The sequence below is a fragment of the Procambarus clarkii genome, chromosome 37 (assembly GCF_040958095.1).
Source record: "Procambarus clarkii isolate CNS0578487 chromosome 37, FALCON_Pclarkii_2.0, whole genome shotgun sequence".
In the NCBI taxonomy this organism is placed as follows: domain Eukaryota; kingdom Metazoa; phylum Arthropoda; class Malacostraca; order Decapoda; family Cambaridae; genus Procambarus; species Procambarus clarkii.
The window spans coordinates 13,003,407-13,021,966 of record NC_091186.1 but is presented as its reverse complement, the minus strand read 5'-3'; the positions used below and the strand labels follow the sequence as shown (position 1 = coordinate 13,021,966).

At 49.5% G+C, this 18,560-nt stretch overlaps 1 protein-coding gene across 1 annotated transcript in view; it reads left to right on the top strand.

The window, feature by feature from the left end:
* LOC123765750 (alpha-(1,3)-fucosyltransferase C) overlaps nt 1-18,560 on the top strand; it is a 48,651-nt gene that overhangs the window by 5,144 nt on the left and 24,947 nt on the right. The window contains exon 2 of the mRNA XM_069337149.1: nt 17,266-17,305. Within this exon, the coding sequence (XP_069193250.1) occupies nt 17,286-17,305 (20 nt within the window). The 5' untranslated portion in view covers nt 17,266-17,285. The remainder of the gene's footprint in view (nt 1-17,265; nt 17,306-18,560) is intronic.

The window sequence follows — 18,560 nt, the reverse complement described above, 5'->3', positions numbered from 1 at the left end:
TATTTAAGGCACATAAAGTTACTCCATTTCTAATATTTTCCCATGACTCAATGGTGACTCTCGTGTCTGCAGGTAAGGACTCCATACCAGCAGCACTTGCCCATTTATCTACTAACTCATTAGCAACTTTCCCTGGATCTGAGTGAGCAATGAATTTGGTCTTACAACCCCTGATTTTGTTTACTGCTCTCCATATGTCTTTAAGGTTCTTAGTATTACCAATGGACTGAGCAAATTCTTGCCAGTATCTGTCCCGCGCCTCCTTCCTCACCTGACTGCATTCCCTAGCCACTTCCAACATTGTATTTTTCTCTTCATCCCTCATTCCATTTTTTAACCATTCTTTATGCGCACTCCGTAGCATTCTCTCTCATCCCTTGACTTGCTGATCATTGGAATATTTAAATTTCTTAGGTTCGTGCGTCTTGCTTCCCCTGCCCCCGTTATTTTCCCTCTGTACTAATTTCTCTATGTTCTCGACCATGTCCTCGTAAAAACTATCAACGCAGAGCGGCGTGTAATGTTGATACCAATCTCCCATATTTTGAATAAAATAATTTTTCATATCTTTATTAATATTTAGCCTTTTCCTTTGAAAGTGGACTTGTTTTTTCCCCAGTGGTAATTCAACGTTCAAGGCAAAGTGGTCACTAAGTAGTTCCCGAACAACCCGAGCCTCCCCCATAATCCCCTGAGAGTTTAAAACGCAGGCATAGTCAAGCCGTCCTCCCCTGATGTGAGTTGGTTCATTGTTTCCCAAGAGACAGGTATCTGGATGATCTTGTAGAAACTGTAACCACTTGACCCCATTAGCATTAATACTACCCACTGACCCAAGGCTTGTGTGCCGAGCATTAAGGTCCCCAATGACCAGTGAAGGATTAGTATAAATGCAGTCAGGTAAATAGTTAGCGTCGAAGCAGTTCCTGGATACATACAAATTAACTACAATAAATTCCCCTTCCCTTAATGATAATTTAACACAGACACTCTCTATACCTTGCGTTTTTGATGGCGGTTCTACTAACTCTGCTGGTATGGAGTTCTTAACATAAATCGACGTGCCTCTGATGTTATTTGCGGCGAAGAGGTTAAACCCTTTATAACCATTTAATTTCAATATGCCTTCATTCCTATCCCCTGTCTCCTGGAGAGCTACAACATCAATATCATTTCCCATCACATAACAATGAACATCTGTAACCCTGTTTCTTAAACCATTAACATTCCATGAGAACACTTTCAGTCTAGGGTGATCCATTATTAATCAATTCACTGTCTAAGTCATCCCTAATAAGTTCACTAAATGATAGCCATACCTTGTATAACATCTCCCACCTCCTCCCAAGTTCACCAGTAAAAGCGACATTGCGATTCTCAAGAGATTTTTTCAGTCCTGTGACGTCCATTATTGGCCCAAATGATTCCTTCATTTTATGTGTAATTATAGGGTTCTTCCTTTCACTACGACTATCATCATTCACACACACTTCACTTTCCTTCATTTCATCACTCAATATTTCATTTTTGTCCTCAACCACTATATCCTGACTATCCTTCACCGTTTTGTGATTTTCCTTGACCTCCTGAACGTTTAATTTAGCCTCGATGGACTCGATTCTCTGCCCCAGATTTTGGAGGAACTCACCAACTTTTTTAAGTTCAGCCCACACTTCCTTGACCATATTATTATGACCCTCTTTCTGAGCCACAGTAGCCACTTCACTCACCGTTACACTGTCACTGCCGGAGTCCTGAGTGGTGGCGTGGCTGCTTGTTGCTGGAGCCTGCCTAAGTAAAGGTGACTCCTTTACCCACGCATTCGTCCGGTTCACTGGCACTGTTTGGGGCAGACTGTTTTGCTGTGCTCCCGGTGTCTGGGTAAGAGCTCTTGTTTGCTCTGTAACATTCACCGGCCGGAGAACAGCCATACTCGGCCTCTTGCTACACACAGCCGAGCTCGCATTGTGAACACCTCCACAGTTGCAGCATCTGGGAACTATTTTCTCACCCAGATTCAGTCTGTTTCTACACACAGTAGAGAGGTGAGACTTTCCGCAGAAACGACATCGTGGATCATTTTGACAGCTCCAGGATTTATGCCCCCATCTGCAGCATTTCAGGCATATTATGGGCTCTTCCACATGCTTTGCTACATGCCTGTAGCCAGCCCCGGTGATGAACACTTTCTCGGGTACGTCACCTCTCACTAGAGCCACCACCTGACTCCTAGCTTCACCTTTAATAAGGTGACGCTTGGCCCACACAAATCGTTGGTCGTCGAGTATAAACTCGGGGTCCAGAATCTGAGGGTATTTATAGATAATTACCTTCGTCAGCTTCTCGTTCCCCTCCGGTATTTCCATAAGAATTCCATCATATCCTTGCTGGCTAAGAAACGTCACTGCCTCCATAGAACCTACCGTTAAGTAAGGTCTGTTTACACCTTCCTTCAGCAGGGGCTCGAACTTGCGGTGTTCTCTTCCGAGTTTGACGGTCCACAGCAGCTTCTGATGATAGGCCAACGTGCATGAGGCAGGGAAGAGAAGCCTCCATCTCCGCTGATCCTCACCTTCCTCACATCGTTCCGTCTGTTTGTCTGCATCAGTCTCGGCGTCGTTCTTCATTCTCTTATCGTTTCCGTTAAGTGTATTACTGTCCACACTACGCCTTGCCTCCTGTCTTCTTCGTTTCTTCTTATTCCTTGTCAGAACTTCTAGATACTCGCCCTCCTCGTCTGACTGGCTGCTTTCAGGGTCCATGTTAATAACGCCGTGAGAAGTAACCATGTCTTCTGGTGACTGAGTCTCCATCTCAGTACCCAGCATGGGGGGAGGGGGGGGGGAAGGTGCGGAGCAGGTATCTTGACCCGACCGCGTCCCAGGTAAGACTGCTTGTAGCGAGTACAAACAATATGCTCACTACAGTGGCTTGGCGCTTTCTCCCTGATAGTTTCCTTCCTTCCTTAATGGCCTAACTAATTAGCACTAATTACACAAGCTACAATCCTATCCCTATTTACAGGTAACATTCTTTCCATCCTGGTTATTTTATCTTGGAGGAAGCTGAGGTGTAGTCACCGAATATAAACAAGTGATATGAGAATAGCCAAGAGTACAATTTCCACAGTCAAGAATGTAGCACTCGGCGTATGCACTTCTAATCGATCTCAAGACGCTACAGCTTCGACACTGAGCCGACAGCAGACTTGGACCGCATCGAGCTACAACGCTTTCGTTTCCCCATCAAGTTTAGACACTTACAATTCCCCATCGAGCCGGCACGCTCTCCCACATAGAGCTCCGCGACTCCGGCCTCACTCAGCTCTCTGTTCTGCTCCAAGCTCCGTCTGAACGTCCACGACACTGCTATATCCAAGACTACTAAATAAATATGAAAACCCACTACACACTGTGTATCTAATCTACTCAACAACGTAACATAAACGTGCGTTACACGCTAAATCAGTGAAGTCCACAACGCTCAACTAGCCCCATTGGCTAGCACCTTCCAAGAGTGAAGTCCACAACGCTCAACTAGCCCCACTGGCTAGCACCTTCTAAGAGTGAAGTCCACAACGCTCAACTAGCCCCACTGGCTAGCACCTCAAGGTCGACGAATGTACTCTTTCACTCTCCCTGCTTCACTGATGTCATTTAGTGTGTCAGTGTTCTTGGTGATCACGTCACAAGTTATGGGTGGGACATAAACCAGGTTAAGAAATGGTTCTCCTGCTTGTGATGTTAGATTCACCCATTAATAGTTTATCCTCAAAATATCTCCGTTTTTTGTTGTAAGTATAAGGATAAATTATAAAATTTAAATCAAGTTTTGGCGTATTTTTTATGGTTTATAGTAAATAGTTTACCATGAGACCTGCCATAAGTATATTGTTAGTGTTGTGGGTGAGTTTGGAGGTGGTGTGTGTGGTGCTGCGTCAGGCGGAAGAGCGCCTGGCGCACACTTGGGCCAACGCCTTCTGGAACCTGCTGGGGTACCAGAGTCCCTGCCACGTCAGGTCCCTCTGGACCTGGATACCCCTCGCCGGTACTCTCCCTCACCTGTACGACCTCTCGCGCTCCGCCTGGCTCCTCTCCACCGGCGCCCCGCATCAGACGGCCGGGACCTCCTGGAGTAACATCATAAAGGCCGCATTGGTGGTCTTTGCCTGCCTTCTGCTCTCTCAGGCCCTGGAGGACGAGGACATAGTGGACCTGGAGAGTCCGGTGGTGTCGTCGACGAGTGGGAGCTCGGCCCCCCCGGCGGGTAAAGGATGGCTCGAGGCCCGTTGCTCAGGGACAACAGCATTACTCGCTGCTTCAGCACTGGTGGTGCAAGGGAGCCCCTCCGCCGCCGCCGGACACCTCCACCCACAGTGTCCCAGTTACCCCCCAAATGGAGGACTTCAAGGAGAGAGATGAGCAGCTGAAGAAGGAGATTGACAAGGAGCAGGAGGAGATTGACAAGTACCAGGAGGAGATTGACAAGGCGCGGAAGGAGATTTATAAGGCGCGGAAGGATAGAGAAAAACAGCTGAAGAAGGAGATTGAAAAGGAGCAGAAGGAGATTGACAAGGCGCGGAAGGAGAGAGAAAAGCGGATGAAGAAGTTGAAGAAAGAGAAGAAACAAGAGAAAAAGAGAATGCAGAAGGAGATAAATATCAAGTTGAAAGAAAAGGAGGCAAAGCGCAAAGCGCAGCAGGACAGACGACGCCAGCTGGTGAACAGAGCGGGATATTTCTTGCTGGGCATCGCACTGGTCATACTTATCCTGTGGTGCGCCGCCATCTTGGTGGTCATGTGTCCGCTGCTGATGGTAGCCTGTGTCATGCTCTACTGACCATGTGTCCCGCTGCTGATGGTAGCCTGTGCCATGCTCTACTGACCATGTGTCCCGCTGCTGGTGGTAGCCTGTGTCATGCTCTACTGACCATGTGTCCCGCTGCTGATGGTAGCCTGTGTCATGCTCTACTGACCATGTGTCCCGCTGCTGGTGGTAGCCTGTGTCATGCTCTACTGACCATGTGTCCCGCTGCTGGTGGTAGCCTGTGTCATGCTCTACTGACCATGTGTCCCGCTGCTGGTGGCAGCCTGTGTCATGCTCTACTGACCAGGGAGCATCAGGTAAAGAAGGAAAACCTGCCCAACCGCCTCTGTCGTGCCCGGGGATTGTACCCGGAACCCTTGGGTTGTGAGTTGACGACGTAGACTACAGTGCTACAGGCTTCCTATATACCGCCAATAGCAGAGGTCCAGCACGGGATCGCCATAGCCCCGAGTACCTAAAGCTAAAACATCAACAACAACAACGGTACTCAAGGCCAGGCTTCACCAAGCACTTAAGATTGTTTACATTTTGGCTATTTTGTTTACATTTAGCAAAGGCAAACGAATCCACCATGATTATTGGAAGATGCACGGGTTCCGTAAGTGGTTAAGAAATTCTGTTTACCAAAAAAAAAGAATGTCTCATTGTTTCTTTGTGTGGTTAGAGGCCATCAGACGGCTCGAGCCTCACTCAGGTTACTCACTCAGGTCACTCACTCAGGTCGCTCACTAAGGTTATTCACTCAGACGGTGTCACTAAACTTTGAGTGACTGGTGGTTCTCCGGGAATGGTCGTGGACGGGTCGTGGCTGGCCATGGGCGGGCCGTGGACGGGCCGTGGGCGGGCCGTGGGCGGGCCGTGGGCGGGCCGTGGGCGGGTCGGGGTCGTCACAATACCTCCCACTCTTTGCATGATATTGTAAATGATATCAATTCCCAATCTTGCTCAATACCAGATTCCATCCTCATAATGGTTTATCTACCGTATTATTTGTAGTTTAAAGACAGTTACAGGTGGTGAAGGGTAAGGAAGGTGGTGAAGGGTAGGGAAAGTGAAGGGTAGGGAGGGAACTATCATGAGAAAGCGCCAAGCCATTACGACTATATAGCACTGGGAAGGGGGTCAGGATAAGGATTTGGGATGGGACAGAGGAAAAGGAATGGTGCCCAACCACTTGGACGGTCGAGGATTGAATGCCGACCTTGCAAGAAGCGAGACCGTCGCTCTACCGTCCAGCCCAAGTGGTTGGGGGAAGGTGGTGAAGGGTAGAGTAGGTGGTGAAGGGTAGAGTAGGTGGTGAAGGGTAGAGTAGGTGGTGAAGGGTAGAGTAGGAGGTGAAGGGTAGAGTAGGTGGTGAAGGGTAGAGTAGGTGGTGAAGGGTAGAGTAGGAGGTGAAGGGTAGAGTAGGTGGTGAAGGGTAGAGTAGGTGGTGAAGGGTAGAGTAGGTGGTGAAGGGTAGAGTAGGTGGTGAAGGGTAGGGAAGGTGTTTTATTTTGTTACGGTAATCTCCTGCTTAAGCAGCAGGTCCTGCTCTGTTCCCTTTACCGCCTATATACCAACGTGTATTCCTGGCCTGGGGAAAGGTTTCTTCAGGTCCGTCCTGGACCATTCTCAAGTCGATTGTGATGAGAATGACAATCAAGTAAATTGATGATGATCAAGTCGATCATCATCAATTTACCGCAAGTTGAACAACAGGTGGGAGAGGCTGTAAAAATAGTCTACCAAACATATAAATAGTCAAGCGAAGCTTTGACTGTAAAAAAAGTGATAACATTACCAATAAAAATGACGGAGAGATCATTGGCTTATACACTGATAAGAAACTAAAGTTCAGCTCCCACACACACGGCACATAGCCAAAAAAGTATTAAACAAAACTGTTGGTATACTTTCTAAAATCAGGAATTATGTTCCTAATTCTGCTCTCCTCTCACTATACTACGCGCCCATCTACCCCCCCCCTCATCTTACATATGCTATCTGTGCATGGGGTTCAACCACTGCAAATTACCTCAAGCCCATCATCACCCAGCAAAAATCCGTTGTCAGAACAATAACAAACTCTGTCTTTAGACAACACTCAGCCCCACTGTTTAAGTCCCTTAACACGCTAAACATACACTCACTCCACACATACTCATGCGCTATCTACACTGTACAAAACTTTGTTCCTCGGTTCTAGTCCCAAGCTAGTGTCACGAGTTCTATCACATCCTTCATAGGTGTTATAGAACCCATGAGCACCACACCAGAAACAAAAACACTCTTTGATATCCCCAGAGTCAGACTAAATCTGGGCAAACACTCCGTGCACATAAAAGGACCCATGAGTCTATGCAACTCCCTCCCTGATGAATTAAAAAATTGTCCAACCTATACCTTTCTCAAAAGTCAAATAAAAAAGAATCTAATTTCATCCTAATAGCTCCCTATCATGTGGGAACTATGAGGATGAACCTCACACTCACACTCACACTCACCCTCACACTCACCCTCACACTGTATGTTGCATATGTGTGTGTACTCACCTATTTGTGCTTGCGGGGGTTGAGCTTTGGCTCTTTGGTCCCGCAAGCACAAAGCTCTTTGGTCCCGCAAGTGTGTGTTGCACACGTGTGCGTTTAGGGGGGTTAGTGTATGGGGGAAGGGGTGAGGTAACACACATGTGTGTTGAAGGTGTGGGGGGGGGGGAAGAGATGGATGTTACAAGTGTGGTATAATAATAAACTCCTGTAGTTGTGGCAGGTGTTAGGTGTCAGGCGACTGATGAGAGCAGAGATAGTCCAGTTAGCATGCAGGCAAGACCTCCACGTAGCTACCCTTTCCACCCTTCCCAGTGATCCTTCCCACCCTTCCCAGTGATGCTTCCAACCCTTCCCAGTGATGCTTCCCACCCTTCTCAGTGATCCTTCTCACCCTTCCCAGTGATCCTTCACACCCTTCCCAGTGATCCTTCCCAGTGACCCTTCCCACCTTTCCCAGTGACCCTTCCCACCCTTCCCAGTGACCCTTCCCACCCTTCCCAGTGACCCTTCCCAGTGACCCTTCCCAGTGATCCTTCCCACCCTTCCCAGTGATCCTTCAATCCCTTCCCAGTAATCCTTCACACCCTTCCCAGTGACCCTTCCCACCCTTCCCAGTGACCCTTCCCACCCTTCCCAGTGATCCTTCTCACCCTTCCCAGTGATCCTTCACACCCTTCCCAGTGATCCTTCACACCCTTCCCAGTGATCCTTCACACCCTTCCCAGTGATCCTTCCCAGTGATCCTTCCCAGTGATCCTTCACACCCTTCCCAGTGATCCTTCACACCCTTCCCAGTGATCCTTCCCAGTGATCCTTCCCAGTGATCCCACCCTTCCCAGTGATCCTTCACACCCTTCCCAGTGATCCTTCCCAGTGACCCTTCTCACCCTTCCCAGTGACCCTTCACATCCTTCCCAGTGATCCTTCTCACCCTTCCCAGTGATCCTTCCCAGTGACCCTTCTCACCTTTCCCAGTGATCCTTCTCACCCTTCCCAGTGACCCTTCACATCCTTCCCAGTGATCCTTCTCACCCTTCCCAGTGATCCTTCACACCATTCCCAGTGACCCTTCCCAGTGATCCTTCTCACCCTTCCCAGTGACCCTTCTCACCCTTCCCAGTGATCCTTCTCACCCTTCCCAGTGACCCTTCACATCCTTCCCAGTGATCCTTCACACCCTTCCCAGTGACCCTTCCCAGTGATCCTTCCCAGTGATCCTTCCCAGTGACCCTTCTCACCCTTCCCAGTGATCCTTCTCACCCTTCCCAGTGACCCTTCACATCCTTCCCAGTGATCCTTCTCACCCTTCCCAGTGATCCTTCACACCCTTCCCAGTGATCCTTCCCACCCTTCCCAGTGATCCTTCTCACCCTTCCCAGTGACCCTTCACACCCTTCCCAGTGATCCTTCTCACCCTTCGAAGTGACCCTTCACACCATTCCCAGTGACCCTTCTCACCCTTCCCAGTGATCCTTCTCACCCTACCCAGTGACCCTTCACACCCTTCCCAGTGACCCTTCTCACCCTTCCCAGTGATCCTTCTCACCCTTCCCAGTGACCCTTCACACCCTTCCCAGTGATCCTTCTCACCTTTCCCAGTGACCCTTCTCATCCTTCCCAGTGATCCTTCTCACCCTTCCCAGTGACCCTTCTCACCCTTCCCAGTGATCCTTCTCACCCTTCCCAGTGACCCTTCACATCCTTCCCAGTGATCCTTCTCACCCTTCCCAGTGACCCTTCCCACCCTTCCCAGTGATCCTTCACACCCTTCCCAGTGACCCTTCTCACCCTTCCCAGTGACCCTTCTCACCCTTCCCAGTGATCCTTCACACCCTTCCCAGTGACCCTTCACACCCTTCCCAGTGATCCTTCACACCCTTCCCAGTGACCCTTCCCACCCTTCCCAGTGACCCTTCCCACCCTTCCCAGTGACCCTTCCCACCCTTCCCAGTGACCCTTCACACCCTTCCCAGTGACCCTTCACACCCTTCCCAGTGACCCTTCCCACCCTTCCCAGTGATCCTTCACACCCTTCCCAGTGATCCTTCACACCCTTCCCAGTGATCCTTCTCACCCTTCCCAGTGATCCTTCTCACCCTTCCCAGTGACCCTTCTCATCCTTCCCAGTGATCCTTCACATCCTTCCGAGTGATCCTTCCCAGTGATCCTTCCCAGTGATCCTTCTCACCCTTCCCAGTGATCCTTCCCAGTGATCCTTCTCACCCTTCCCAGTGATCCTTCCCAGTGATCCTTCTCACCCTTCCCAGTGATCCTTCCCAGTGATCCTTCTCACCCTTCCCAGTGACCCTTCTCACCCTTCCCAGTGACCCTTCTCATCCTTCCCAGTGATCCTTCACATCCTTCCCAGTGATCCTTCCCAGTGATCCTTCTCACCCTTCCCAGTGATCCTTCTCACCCTTCCCAGTGATCCTTCACACCCTTCCCAGTGACCCTTCACACCCTTCCCAGTGATCCTTCACACCCTTCCCAGTGACCCTTCCCACCCTTCCCAGTGATCCTTCTCACCCTTCCCAGTGATCCTTCACACCCTTCCCAGTGACCCTTCCCACCCTTCCCAGTGACCCTTCACACCCTTCCCAGTGACCCTTCTCACCCTTCCCAGTGATCCTTCACACCCTTCCCAGTGATCCTTCACATCCTTCCCAGTGATCCTTCCCAGTGATCCTTCTCACCCTTCCCAGTGATCCTTCTCACCCTTCCCAGTGATCCTTCACACCCTTCCCAGTGACCCTTCTCACCCTTCCCAGTGATCCTTCACACCCTTCCCAGTGACCCTTCACATCCTTCCCAGTGATCCTTCACACCCTTCCCAGTGATCCTTCTCACCCTTCCCAGTGATTCTTCTCACCCTTCCCAGTGATCCTTCACATCCTTCCCAGTGATCCTTCCCACCCTTCCCAGTGATCCTTCCCAGTGATCCTTCACACCCTTCCCAGTGATCCTTCACACCCTTCCCAGTGACCCTTCCCACCCTTCCCAGTGACCCTTCACATCCTTCCCAGTGATCCTTCACACCCTTCCCAGTGATCCTTCTCACCCTTCCCAGTGACCCTTCTCATCCTTCCCAGTGATCCTTCACATCCTTCCCAGTAATCCTTCCCACCCTTCCCAGTGATCCTTCCCAGTGATCCTTCCCACCCTTCCCAGTGATCCTTCCCAGTGATCCTTCTCACCCTTCCCAGTGATCCTTCCCAGTGATCCTTCTCACCCTTCCCAGTGACCCTTCTCACCCTTCCCAGTGATCCTTCTCACCCTTCCCAGTGATCCTTCACACCCTTCCCAGTGATCCTTCTCACCCTTCCCAGTGATCCTTCACACCCTTCCCAGTGATCCTTCAACCCTTCCCAGTGATCCTTCTCACCCTTCCCAGTGACCCTTCTCACCCTTCCCAGTGATCCTTCTCACCCTTCCCAGTGATCCTTCTCACCCTTCCCAGTGATCCTTCACCCTCTTCCCAGTGATCCTTCTCACCCTTCCCAGTGACCCTTCTCACCCTTCCCAGTGATCCTTCTCACCCTTCCCAGTGACCCTTCTCACCCTTCCCAGTGATCCTTCTCACCCTTCCCAGTGATCCTTCACACCCTTCCCAGTGATCCTTCTCACCCTTCCCAGTGACCCTTCTCACCCTTCCCAGTGATCCTTCTCACCCTTCCCAGTGATCCTTCCCACCCTTCCCAGTGACCCTTCCCACCCTTCCCAGTGACCCTTCACACCCTTCCCAGTGACCCTTCTCACCCTTCCCAGTGACCCTTCACACCCTTCCCAGTGATCCTTCACATCCTTCCCACCCTTCCCAGTGACCCTTCCCACCCTTCCCAGTGACCCTTCTCACCCTTCCCAGTGACCCTTCACACCCTTCCCAGTGACCCTTCTCACCCTTCCCAGTGACCCTTCTCACCCTTCCCAGTGACCCTTCACACCCTTCCCAGTGATCCTTCCCACCCTTCCCAGTGACCCTTCCCACCCTTCCCAGTGACCCTTCTCACCCTTCCCAGTGACCCTTCACACCCTTCCCAGTGATCCTTCCCACCCTTCCCAGTGACCCTTCACATCCTTCCCAGTGACCCTTCTCACCCTTCCCAGTGACCCTTCCCACCCTTCCCAGTGACCCTTCACATCCTTCCCAGTGATCCTTCACACCCTTCCCAGTGATCCTTCTCACCCTTCCCAGTGATCCTTCACATCCTTCCCACCCTTCCCAGTGACCCTTCACACCCTTCCCAGTGATCCTTCCCACCCTTCCCAGTGACCCTTCACATCCTTCCCAGTGACCCTTCTCACCCTTCCCAGTGACCCTTCCCACCCTTCCCAGTGACCCTTCACACCCTTCCCAGTGATCCTTCACACCCTTCCCAGTGATCCTTCACACCCTTCCCAGTGATCCTTCCCACCCTTCCCAGTGATCCTTCTCACCCTTCCCAGTGACCCTTCACACCCTTCCCAGTGATCCTTCACATCCTTCCCAGTGATCCTTCCCACCCTTCCCAGTGACCCTTCCCAGTGACCCTTCCCACCCTTCCCAGTGACCCTTCACACCCTTCCCAGTGACCCTTCACACCCTTCCCAGTGATCCTTCACACCCTTCCCAGTGATCCTTCTCACCCTTCCCAGTGATCCTTCACATCCTTCCCACCCTTCCCAGTGACCCTTCACACCCTTCCCAGTGATCCTTCCCACCCTTCCCAGTGACCCTTCCCACCCTTCCCAGTGACCCTTCACACCCTTCCCAGTGATCCTTCACACCCTTCCCAGTGATCCTTCTCACCCTTCCCAGTGATCCTTCACATCCTTCCCACCCTTCCCAGTGACCCTTCACACCCTTCCCAGTGATCCTTCTCACCCTTCCCAGTGATCCTTCCCACCCTTCCCAGTGATCCTTCCCACCCTTCCCAGTGATCCTTCACACCCTTCCCAGTGACCCTTCCCACCCTTCCCAGTGATCCTTCCCACCCTTCCCAGTGGTGTGAAGCTGGATATTAAGAAACAGCACTACGCAATACTGCTTATTGCTGTTTCTTAATTAACTCTACGCTGCGTATTCAAGCCTTCACCTGTTTTTTATTTTTGTTTTGCGCGTGTTATTCTATTTTGTGCTTCGTTCCGTATTTATTGTTCCTTAATCCTTACGCATTTCTGAGTGATCGCAGTGAAAGTTACAATGGCGCGATATATCAGTGTAAATTACAATGGCGCGATATATCAGTGTAAATCACAATGACGCGATATATCAGTGTAAATTACAATGGCGCGATATATCAGTGTAAATCACAATGACGCGATATATCAGTGTAAATTATAATGGCGCGATATATCAGTGTAAATTACAATGACGCGATATATCAGTGTAAATCACAATGACGCGATATATCAGTGTAAATTACAATGGCGCGATATATCAGTGTAAATCACAATGACGCGATATATCAGTGTAAATCACAATGACGCGATATATCAGTGTAAATCACAATGACGCGATATATCAGTGTAAATCACAATGACGCGATATATCAGTGTAAATCACAATGACGCGATATATCAGTGTAAATCACATTTCCGGTGATTTACACTTGTGGTGACTCTTAAAATCTTAAAAGTGTTGCTTGTGATATTTTCATCTGTCTCTCTCTCTCTCTACACTTGCCATCGTTCCTTCAGTTATAACTTATTAATGCTACTTAGCCCCGTATTAATTGTTGCAGTTTCCCAATACTTGAGTTACTTCCAGATCTTTTTCCTTTTTTTCCCGGAATACGAGGTTTTCCTTCTGTTTTATTCACCTGGGCTCGAAGAGACTCGAACTATGGCCTCCCCCTTCCGAGGCGAGTGTGAGGCCGAAGCGCCATCGACCGGGCTATTGAGTGGTCTTAATAGGGAAAGACTCCAGAAGCAATTACTGCTGCTGCCAAGCTGGAGTTTTCGACTTTTTTCTGACTTGCTCTCCTGAACCTCAGAGGAATTAGAGTGATCAACGCCCATATATAAATTGGAGGATAAATATATATTTAACTTTTTTGTGTGTAATGACATTTTCAAATAAAGTTAGATAAATATACACACATACCAAAAGAAAAGGGGTGGTAGGAGAGGAAAATATCAAAGTGTTCAGTGAGGATCCACAAGGTCTTCTCTGAGTACTCTTTATTTTCTTCTCCGAGGCTATGGGTCCCTACACTTGCACCAGAGGCTATAAATTTATATATATATATTGTCAACGAATGAAGGAAAGGAACTATCAGGGAAAAGCGTCAAGCCAATACGACTCTATATATATCACATGGAAAGGTTCAGGTTAAGGACTTGGGATGGGACGGGGGAAAGGAATGGTGCCCAACCGCTATGTACATTTCCACGGAAGTGTGGATGAAAATGTTTCCTTCTGTGTTGCTGCTTTTCCTTAATTCTCATTGTTTCTTGCTTTCGCTAACCAAAAAAAAAAAGAGGCATTTACTTGTTCCATCCAAACATATGTTACTTATTTGTTTTTGGCCCATTTTAACTTGCTTTTTCTGGTGTAGAATGTTATATTTGGAGGTGCCCAACCACTTGGGGTGGAGAATAGAGCGACGGTCTCGCTTCATGCAGGTCGGTGTTCAATCCCCGACCGTCCAAGTTTTATTTTTGTTTATTTTTATCTTTACAAGTAACACATGCAATTTAAATACAATAAAAACAATAAAAATACATTAGAAAACATAACAAAACAAAACAAAATAATAAGCCAGCGGCCAGAAGGGCCGAACAGCACAGGACAACAAGGTACAAACACGAGACATGCAAGAGTATACATCAAAAGAGAAAACAAGCAAGCACAGTAACATTATAAAACATAACAGTATACAACAAAACAAACATCACGATGTATAACATGAAACATAACAAGAAAAGCATAATAAACAACAAACAAATCAAAAATAACAAACAAGCACAACATGTAATGCAATAATAAACCACCAGTGCAAGGTACAGTCACAGAAACAAGACATAACTAAAAACACTCACACCAAACCAACCGCCTCGCAACAAACAAAGGGAGAGGCCAAAACATATAATAATAAGAAACAAACAATCCATGCAACAAGAAAACAAAACATAGGAACACACACAACAACAAACAAACACCGGCCTGAAGGACCGAGAACAAAGCACATCATGAAATAGAACAAGGAAATCGCACAACACAGTCTAGCAATGCATAAATAGAACACACATGGCAAAATAACAACACAAAAGCAAATACATGAATAAAAACGCCCTCACCAAAACACCGGCCTCGCAACAAACAAAGGGAGAGGCACGTGCACAAAATACAATAGGGCAAACAAAAGGCCATAGGGGCACACAACACTACAGGAACATGAAATCAGCTGACATATTTGCCCGGGAACAAGGCCCGAGGAAACCGCACATGGAACGCCTCCCAAAGCAGCCATCTCCGACAAGAGTCTCGACCGTCCACCAGGGACGCCATGGTATCCGGAACCCCGGCAACAAACACCTGCAAACAGGGAACCCAGACGGTGTCACTCCGGAGGCGAGTTACCGCCACCCTACTCCATATACCGGGAACCCGCCCATCAAGAAAGCTCTCCGGCCTTTCAGACAGCAGGATCTCGGCAACCACGACCTCCAGAGCCTCAAGTCGCAACCCCACAGGAGAGAGCCGTTCAGAGGGCACCACCACAGGGGCACCAGCGGCCACGGGCACACCACCAGACGACTGCAGGGAACCAGGGCGGCGCGCATTCTTTCGTAAAGTCACTACCAGGCCACGCCCAGCACCAGCATCCACACCATCCCTGGCAGCGGAAGCCACCACACCCGACTGCGGAGAGCCCCTGGCGGGGAAGGAACAGAAGGCACACCCGAGACACGGGCATCAGCACCAGCAGGCACATGAACCTCCGCCACCACCACCCGCCGAGACAACGACGCATCCGGATCCACGCCGTCAACACCTGAAGACCCACAGTCACTGAAGTTCCCAACATCGGCCCAGGCAGTAGACGAACGCCTGGAACGCTTGGGCTCCGGCTGGATATCGTCAGAGCCGGAAGCGGACCCAAAAACACGGGCACCACTAGCCGGACGAACCGACGCCCGACGCAGAACGGCAGCAGCCTCTACCACAGGGGGAACCGGACCACACACAGCAGGAGGCACCGCAGCCACCCCAGCACCCAGCACAGTAGGGATCCAAGATGAGGCTGCAGGGCCAGGTCCAGCAGCCGAAGACAAGGAAGCAGACGACGACGTGCCACAGGGAGTACCAGGAAGGTCCACGGGAGCAGCAGGGCCAGAGACAAGAACAGGAGTAACATCCGACGGCACCGCAACATCCAGAGGAAGGTCAGCGACAACCGGGAAAACGTCGGGCGACGCCGGGGGAGCCTCATCAGCTAGCGGGACGTTCACCTCCTCACCCCCGGTGTCCTCCTCCAGAGGGAGCGGCGGGAAATCCTCTACTCAGAACAAGTTGATGGGAGCAACCGGAGCCGCAATGCACCCGGCAGCCTGATGCCCCATCAAGCCACACCTGAAACAGGTACGGGGTTGCCAGGCATAGTACACCCGGACGTAGAACCCCATAAGCCGGACCGAAGATGGAATATCCGACCGCAGGCGCATCCCCAAGGTGCAAATATTCGTCCGCCTACCCGCATACCGCCCTGAGGAGAGCGTGTTCACCCGCACACTGACGACCGCCCCATACGAAAGTAACGTTGGAGGAGGTCCTCGGGAAACTCCAGGGGCGCCCCATGCACACTTACATAAGTCAGAGCACCACTACGGTCCGAGATGGACACAGAGCCGGCACCACCTGACAACGGCAACGAACGTCCCTGGGAACGACGGAGGAAGTCACGGTACTCCTCCTCCAGCACAAACTTGATAACAACCCAGTGGGCAGTTACCAGCTCAACACCGTAGACGGCCATCACAGGAACACGGAACATGTTGCACATAACCATTTCAATGTCCACATATCCATCACGACCAATGAACTCCAATCCCACGGAGTTCACCCGGACAATAGGAGGAAGATATGGCCTCCCATGGCAAGCTTGCCACGTCAACCACTTATTTGTTTTTGACCCATTTTTACTTGCTGTTTCTGGTGTAGAATGTTATATTTTGAGGTGCCCAACCACTTGCGGTGGAGGATAGAGCGACGGTCTCGCTTCATGCAGGTCGGTGTTCAATCCCCGACCGTCCAAGTGGTTGCTGGGCACCATTCCTTCCCTCTGTCCCATCCCAAATCCTGGGGGGTAGAAATAGCCTAAGCTACTCTATCCCTTTGAGATGTATTTTTTCTTGTCTCAATAAACATACTTGATCTTGAACCTGAATCCCAAATCCCTATCCTGATCCCTTCCAAGTGCTATACAGTCGTAATGGCTTGGCGCTTTCCCCTGATAATCCCCTCCCCCCAATATACATCCGTCTTAATCCGAAGAGTTACTTGTTCCTCCTATGCTGAAGTGTTACTTGTGGTCGTTAACAGCCAGTGTTACTTTCACCGGTTAACGACAATTTCACTTGTGACGGCTAACCAGACCTTTGACTTCATGAAAAGAAAGTAGTGATTCAACTGCATAAGTCTCTGGTGCGGCCCCGCCTGGATCATTGTGTCCAGGCATGGAGACCACATCTTCAGATGTGGTTTTTCACCCACAGGGTTATAAATCCGTGGAACCGCCTACCCGCCGAAGCCTTAAATGCCAAAACAGTGCTGAATTTTAAAAATCCAGCTGCACCATCAGGACAAATGGATGGGGGGGGGGGAATGGGACATTTGACAAGCCGCCGGCTGCCTGTCCTCGTCGAGGCCACTAGAGTGTTGGTGGCTCTCAGGTAAATTCAGGTAATGACAGTTTCCCACGTGTTGCAGGTTCCTCGTGAGACGAGAGGATGACCTTGACCTATAAACAGTAAGTGTGGAACAGGTCAGCTGTCTTGAGACTTGTCACCTTTAAGGGTTTGGAGTCATATGTGTCACGTTTGTCTCATGTGTGTGTACTTACCTAGTTGTGCTTGCGGGGGGGTTGAGTTCTGGCTCATTAGTGCCGCCTCTCAACTGTCAATCAACAGGTGTACAGATTCCTGAGCCTACTGGGCTCTATCATATCTACATTTGAAACTGTGTATGGAGTCAGCCTCCACCACATGACTGCCTAATGCATTCCACTTGTTAACTGCTCTGACACTGAAAAAGTTCTTTCTTACGTCCCTGTGGCTCATGTGGGTACTCAGTCTACATCTGTGTCCGCTTGTTCGCGTACCACCCGTGTTAAAAAGTTTATCCTTATCTACCCTGTCAATTCCTCTGAGAATTCTATAAGTAGTGATCATGTCTCCCCTTACTCTTCTGTCTTCCAGTGTCGTGAGGTGCATCTCACGCAGCCTTTCCTCGTAATTCACGCCTCTTAGTTCTGGTGTCGGAAAATCCGACACCATTTAATAATCATACAGATAATAGCTGTATTACCAACAAGTTACCCATAGAAAACGTAACTTGTAGTGGAATTACCGTCTATAGAAAACGGGATATCATCACCACATACTATTATATTCACCACCTATTATGGTGGGAATTATTCTTAAATACATTAGTCTTTGGACTTTACCATCATAAAAACATCTTATATAAATTAACTTAATTATCAATATTAAAGTAGAGTAAATGTGACCCTTCTATCACTTTCTGACATCTGGACAAGTAGGCAGGCGTCAGTGAGTGGGGAAGGAGGGCAGCCATTGTTGTGTCACCTCCGAGACGTGTGGAGCAAACCAGCTCCTATCATATCTGGACAATGTCGGCCAGACGTCAATAGTATGGAGTGTTAAACAGCCGTTGTTTATACGAGACCAGAGGCTCACACGGGAGCAAATTCGGCTCCTGTTAATTTTACTTGGACGTAGTGTTATGGATACCAAAGGTGTACCATCTGTCAACACGCTGTCAACAAATCAAGTTAAGTGTTCTTTCCGAAACCCATTATCTATCATTAGTGGCCATTAATGTCGTTATATAGGGTGACCCGGTTAGAACGCGAAATCGCCTCATACTAAAGGTAATTAAGCCAGGTCTTCATGTTCCATGTACTGTTTTCTCTGATATACTTGTCATATATAGGTATCTGGCTTCACAGCTAGCGCACTTTTGACAGGTCAAGACGAGGATGC